Source organism: Ascaphus truei, chromosome 6 (genome assembly GCF_040206685.1).
Source record: "Ascaphus truei isolate aAscTru1 chromosome 6, aAscTru1.hap1, whole genome shotgun sequence".
Lineage (NCBI taxonomy): Eukaryota > Metazoa > Chordata > Amphibia > Anura > Ascaphidae > Ascaphus > Ascaphus truei.
The window spans coordinates 120,117,600-120,123,594 of record NC_134488.1 but is presented as its reverse complement, the minus strand read 5'-3'; the positions used below and the strand labels follow the sequence as shown (position 1 = coordinate 120,123,594).

Here is a 5,995-nt window from a genome sequence, read left to right as displayed (position 1 = left end):
GGTTGCGAGCGTTTTATCTCTGGGGCAGGAGATCTTGGGGTTACACACAGGCTTGTGTTGCAACAGTCCCGGTTTGAGCCAGGTCTAACATAGCAGAAAATGCTGACGCTCACCTGGCCTGTTTATTCAGGCAACAAAAACAGATTAGACCCAATTATTTGTATTCTGTAGTTTTTATGTTTCTGCATTTGGTTGTTGGTTGTAAGACAAAAGGTAGGTAAAAATAACAAGCCCATCATCAAATTCTAATGCAGCTCCCTATTATGTCATCTGATGCACAAAGTACTGTATTGTGTGTCGATGTAGGAATAAAATACTTCTAATTTGGTGTGATGTTGTTAACACACAGTTAACGATGAAATAACGTCTAACCATATTAAAGCATCAAAACGTAGCACTGCACAATGTTTTTTTTTTTTTTACATAATTTTTTTTATTACAGGATTGAAGCGGGGGGGGGGGGGTTGTCTGTGGGGTTGGAACTGCGTTACTTTCAGCTCCGGGTACCCCCTGCTGCCAGAGATAGTTACCTGCCGTAGGGGGGGCGCCGGTATCTCTGTGGAGTTTAAATGTCCAGGTCACACGGGCCAATAAGATGCGAGGGATGTCATCAAGGCTTCCTATTGGCCCGCGGGACATTTAAACACCACCATTTCGTTAGGCACACAAGTTCCCTGACTGCCGATACCGGCACCCCCTACGGAGGTAAGTACTGTGTCTCTGGAAGCAGCTCAAATGAACGCAGTTCAGATCTGGAGACCCCCTGCTTTAATCCTGTAATAAAGAAATGAAAGATTTAAATTGTGCAGTGTTACATGTTTTGCTGCGTTACGTGAGGGCTTTAGAGTCTATTAAACGACAATATTGCCTTAATACAGATGCCGAATTATAAAATTGCAGACATCTATTATTAAAAGCTTCGCTTTGTAGCTTGCCAATGTTTCATTTGTGATGCATTATTGGCTTCTAACCCTATTTATTACGGGATTTAGTATCTATGAAACTGCAATGCTGACTTGACACATAGATCCCTAGTTATCAAATTTCAAACATACAATTCTTACATTATTTGCATGATGTTTTCTAACTGTTTTTATTCTGCATATAGATCTTCATCATACAAAACAGCGTACACTGCAATCCTTAAACAGCGGAGTCCTAATTTATATTAATCTATACCTTTTATCCTATATGCCGGTCGTTATTCTGTGTTTGTAGCCTTTATCTTGCCTTTTAGAGTTCTTGCTCAGGCTCATGGGGACTTTACTAACACACATTAATGATCAATAAATCCTTACATGCTGAGGGTCAGGAAACAAAATACATGCAAAAGACCACTTTTGCTCCAGGAACCAGAGCAGGGGTGCTCAACTCCAGTCCTCAAGCCGCCCCCCCCCCCCCCCCAAACAGGTCAAGTTTTCAGGATATCCCTGCTTCAGCACAGGTGGCTCAATCAGTCCCTGCTTCAGCACAGGTGGCTCAGAGGATTGAGCCACCTCTGCAGAAGCTGGAATATCCTAAAAACCTGACCTGTTGGGGGGAGGGCTTGAGGACTGGCGTTGTGCACCCCTGAACTAGAGAATGGTGGCAATGATGTAGGTTGTACAATGGTGCATTAGAGAAGCAATCCAAGCAAGCACATTCATTTTTTTTAAAACCTAATTTTGAAGCAGGGGGTCTCGGGAGCTGAATCCCATTAATTTCAGTTCCGGGGGGACCCCCCCATTTCTGAAGATACCTCCGTACTTGGTGCCGGTAGCCGCTCCGGCTGAGTAGCAGGGTTCACATAATGGCCGCTTCTCAAAGCTCCTGTGGCCCAATAAGAAGCCGTGACATCATCCGGTGCGGCTTCCTATTGGCCCATGTGATGCAGGAGATTTAAAAAACGGACAGATACTAGCACCCCTCATCGGAGGTAAGTATCTCTGCAAGCAGGGGGTCTCCGCAGCTGAACCCCCATGTAAAAACAATCATTTTCCCACGTGGATTCTGCCTTTAACACCTCCAGTCCCAGAAGGGGTTAAAAAGTGTGTAAACTTTAGGAAAATACACATGAAACATCTACCTGAAGCTGCACTGACACACACGTGGGGTATTCACATCAGTGGATTCTGGCTGCTCTGGGAAATCTATCAATCTGGTTGGAGCGTAAAGCTCTGTGCGTGGGGAGGAGCGAGTTTGCAGTGTTTAAAGGGCAGAAATATAGGTGCTGGCTGCTGGGTGGGAATGTGCAAACGCGGAAACCAAAACAGCCCCTTCTGGCTTCCTCCTTTTCCGTGGATATCCCTGAAGAATTACCTTGCAATGCTGTCCTTGGTACATTCATCTTGGAGTAGGGAGATAATCCACCAGCAACCCATTCATTCAACCCACATTCTGCTTGAGTGTACCACAAACTTTCCATTGTGCAGAGTATAATAATGAGGATATATAGATATGATCAAATATCCCATCCCTTTGTCTCATAAAAAGCCACATTGAACAAGCAGCAAGTGTTTTCAGTTTATTGTGGCACGTGATTGAGTGGGGCTGCACATTTAGGGGTGGGGGGGGCGATTTCCAGTCCTCAAGGGCCACCAACAGGTCATATTTTCAGGATATCCCAGCTTCAGCCCAGGTGGCTCAAAGACTTGACTGTCTTGGACTGAGCCACCTGTGCTGAAGCAGGGATATCCTGCAAACCTGACCTATTGGTGGCCCTCAAGACCTGGAGTTTTAGGCCCTTAATCACTATGCTCTGAAGTCACTTCCCTATGCTGGAGAACATTTGTGGCCCAATCATTGAAATGGAGCTGAACTCTTCTCCATCCTGGGACGCGGCTTCACGGCGTATTAAAGAGGTGCTGGAATAGCATCGACGGTAACTATTTCTCCGCATTCCCCAAAATGCAGCAGGGCTGTGTGACCACAGAGGTAAGGGTCCTTTGAAGAAGTTGTTCTCCACCATGACGCAGGACCGGCCGTGACAGGGTTAAACGGATTCCACACCTGGCAGGGTGCATAGCATTTCAAACAGGAGGTTTGCTGCAGTCAGCGCGGTGTTACCTGGGAATGCAGAGAGATTTAATCATAAGGAGAACTCAGAATGCAATGGGCTTACAGCATGACGTCTGGTTCTACAAGGAGTCCCCATGGACCAGGAACATAGTGGCCTTTATCCAATATACCGTGAAGCCTTTATTGCTTTGTTAAGTGTTAATCTCCAGTCTAGTGATATGCAGCCGTAATGCATTTCCAGCCTATTGAGCAAGGGGTCCTTGTGTAAAAAGGGGATTTTCCATGCTAGGGTCGCCAGGTGTCCAGTATTGAACCGGACTGTCCTGCATTTGGACACTCTGTCCACTAAAAAAATGAGAGGTAAAACTGGACATGTATGTGTATACGGGTATTACCTCTTTGGAGATAGTGACCTGACCAGCTTGGGGAGGCCGCGGGATTTCCCCAAGCAGGGCTGTTGCTAGGGGGCTGGGCAACTTCCTCCATCCTGATTGGCTGCTGCTGGGTAATGCAGCCAATGAGGAGGAGGTGTCAGAAGCCTGGGGTGGGGCCAAGGAGAGGAGGAAACAGCATGGAGCAGAGCGCGTCGCACCTTTTACCATTGTGTCCAGTATTTTTGGAGAAGCCACCTGGCAACCCTAATGAGGACAGGGGGAAGAGTTATTTGGAGCTATGGAATCTCCTCTGTATGAGAGAGACTTTGTAAGCAAACGGGGCGATCTCTTCCCTGACTTGCACAGGGATAAGGAGACTTTCAGGGAGAGAAGTATACCTTTTTTTCAGCAGTTACAGGTTTAATGGGGGATAAATAAAAGGGGAGTGGGTCAGTATGGTGACCTATTTTATTTTAAATTGCCCCTTTTCAATATGTTGCAAAGCCGTCTTCCCCTAGCTGGGGAAGATTTCGGCTCCAGCACTGGCTGAGTTTGTACTCTGGAGCCAGGCGAGTTACTATATAATGTATAAACCTGTTCATTAATGTAACTGTATTTGTCATTATAACTCTGTGCCCAGGACATACTTGGAAACAGGAGGTAACTCTCAGTGTATTACTTCCTGGTAACACATTGTATAAATAAATGATAAGGATCCATGCGCGCCAAGAAGATTAAGCCCACCGTGTCACCGTGCTGCGACCGAGAACCATCACCCTGCCCCCAGTGACCTGCACCCATGTGCTGACCTCCCTTTCTGGGCACTCACCGGAGAGATCATACATTGGAGCCACTTCCACAAGGTCACAGCCCACGACATTGAGACCCGCACAGCCACGGATTATCTCCAGAGCCTAAGAACAGATATATATGTTATCGTTAAATTAGAAGGTCAACGGACAAATGAGGACATGTTTGGACTATTTTGCCTTTTAAATTCCCCTCATCTGTTGTGAGTGTCCTAACTCTCGCACCCCTGTGTTACACCGTGTTATTCCTTATTGTGCCTTTTGTAAGATGCTGTACAACAGACGGGTGCATTGTAAAATAAGGATACTCTTTTACCTGGCTGGGGGTGAGGCCGGCGATCTCTGGCGTGCCAGTCCCAGGAGCGAAGGACGGGTCCAGTCCATCGATGTCAAAGCTGATGTAGACTGGTTTCTCTCCCATTTGCTGCCTCACTTCTGCCATCAGCGGGACCAGTGATTTAAACCAGACATCGTCAGCGAGCACCATGCGGAAACCCTGCACGATACCGCGGGGGTCGCAAAGCATTAAGGAAGCAAGGCGAGTACCTATTACACCAGGGGTGGGCCACTCCAGTCCCCAAGGGCCACCGACAGGTCAGCTTTTCAGGATATCCCTGCTTCAGCACAGGTGGCTCAATCAGCAGCAGTCTTCAACAGAGCCACTGATTAAGCCTCCTGTGCTGAAGCAGGGGTATCCTGAAAACCTGACCTGCTGGTGGCCCTTGAGGACTGGAGAGGCGCACCCCTGTATTACACACTGGCCTCTGAATGGGAAGGCAGTCATTTTAAAGCACCAACTCCCCCCACCCTTTGTGTTTTTGAACCCCACCTTTCTTACCAGGGTGGGAAACGTGCTTTTTTTCAGCGCCAAGATAATTACCGGTAAAAGTAGCATGTTTCATCCCCCCCCCTCCCGGGGAAACAAAATGGGGGTTTAAATGTCCCGCATTACACAGGCCAATAGGAAGCTGCGACGTCATCAGTCGAGGTTTCCCATTGGCCCTCGTGACGTAGGGGGATTTAAAGACCAGCAAGTAATGGCGCTACTTTAACTAGTATGTATCTGGGGGTCTCGAGCTGAAACCAACGGGAGACCCTCTGGTACAATAAGAGCGGAACTGCTGCTTTAATACAGGGTGCATGATATATCAAACAAAATAGAGTGTAAGCTCTTTGGGGTCCAGAACTTATTGTGCCGCTATACTTAGTGCTGACAGTGGTTTAATGAATAAATGAGGAGCAGGTCACCCAGAGAACGCTAAATAAAGTATAAAAAGAGTCACATACATACATACATATAGCACAGTATGTACAGACATGGCCTATAGCGCCTGTTCCTCCAGCAATGTCGTGTACCTCATCATGTGCATGAAATGCCCAGGGGGTTGCTACTACATAGGTGAGACAGGGCAGGGGCTAAACAAGAGAATGAACCTGCACCGCCACAGCATCACACGCGGAACAAGAGACAGTCCTGTTGGCGAACATTTCTCTGACTCTGGCCATAAGATGAACGATCTGAGGGTTGCCATAATCAAAGGTAATCTTAAAACACCGAAAGAGAGACGATTGCATGAATACAAATTTATGCAACTGTTCGGGACACTTAGCAGTGGCCTAAACAGAGATCGAAATTTTATGAATCATTACTGACACAAGTGAACTCTCTTCCCATGAGCGCTATAGGCCATGTCTGTACATACTGTGCTATATGTATGCACACACAGCTGTCTCTCACACATACTTATACTCCTTGTTTTTCCATCCCAATACACCAATAGGGACCACATAGTATCCACACACACTTTTAGTTAT

General features: G+C 46.9%; 1 protein-coding gene across 1 annotated transcript; it reads right to left on the bottom strand.

Annotated features, from left to right (window-relative positions):
• Positions 1-2,490: 2,490 nt before the first annotated feature.
• On the bottom strand, positions 2,491-4,760 carry LOC142497774 (guanidino acid hydrolase, mitochondrial-like). Its single transcript, XM_075606071.1, has 3 exons — positions 4,497-4,760; positions 4,201-4,285; positions 2,491-3,045 (listed from the first exon to the last, which is right to left on the bottom strand). The coding sequence occupies exons 1-3, from the start codon at positions 4,704-4,706 to the stop codon at positions 2,972-2,974; spliced, it is 369 nt and encodes a 122-aa protein (XP_075462186.1). The 5' UTR covers positions 4,707-4,760; the 3' UTR covers positions 2,491-2,971.
• Positions 4,761-5,995: the final 1,235 nt, after the last annotated feature.

What these genes read in the sequence shown, in the direction of transcription:
- LOC142497774 (XM_075606071.1), bottom strand. Translation starts at nt 4,706, where the DNA reads ATGCTTTGCGACCCCCGCGGTATCGTGCAGGGTTTCCGCATGGTGCTC. An exon ending in CCGGCCTCACCCCCAGCCAG is followed by an intron (nt 4,286 to 4,496) that starts GTAAAAGAGTAT and finishes ATCTGTTCTTAG; the next exon opens with GCTCTGGAGATAATCCGTGG. An exon ending in TCCAATGTATGATCTCTCCG is followed by an intron (nt 3,046 to 4,200) that starts GTGAGTGCCCAG and finishes CTGCATTCCCAG; the next exon opens with GTAACACCGCGCTGACTGCA.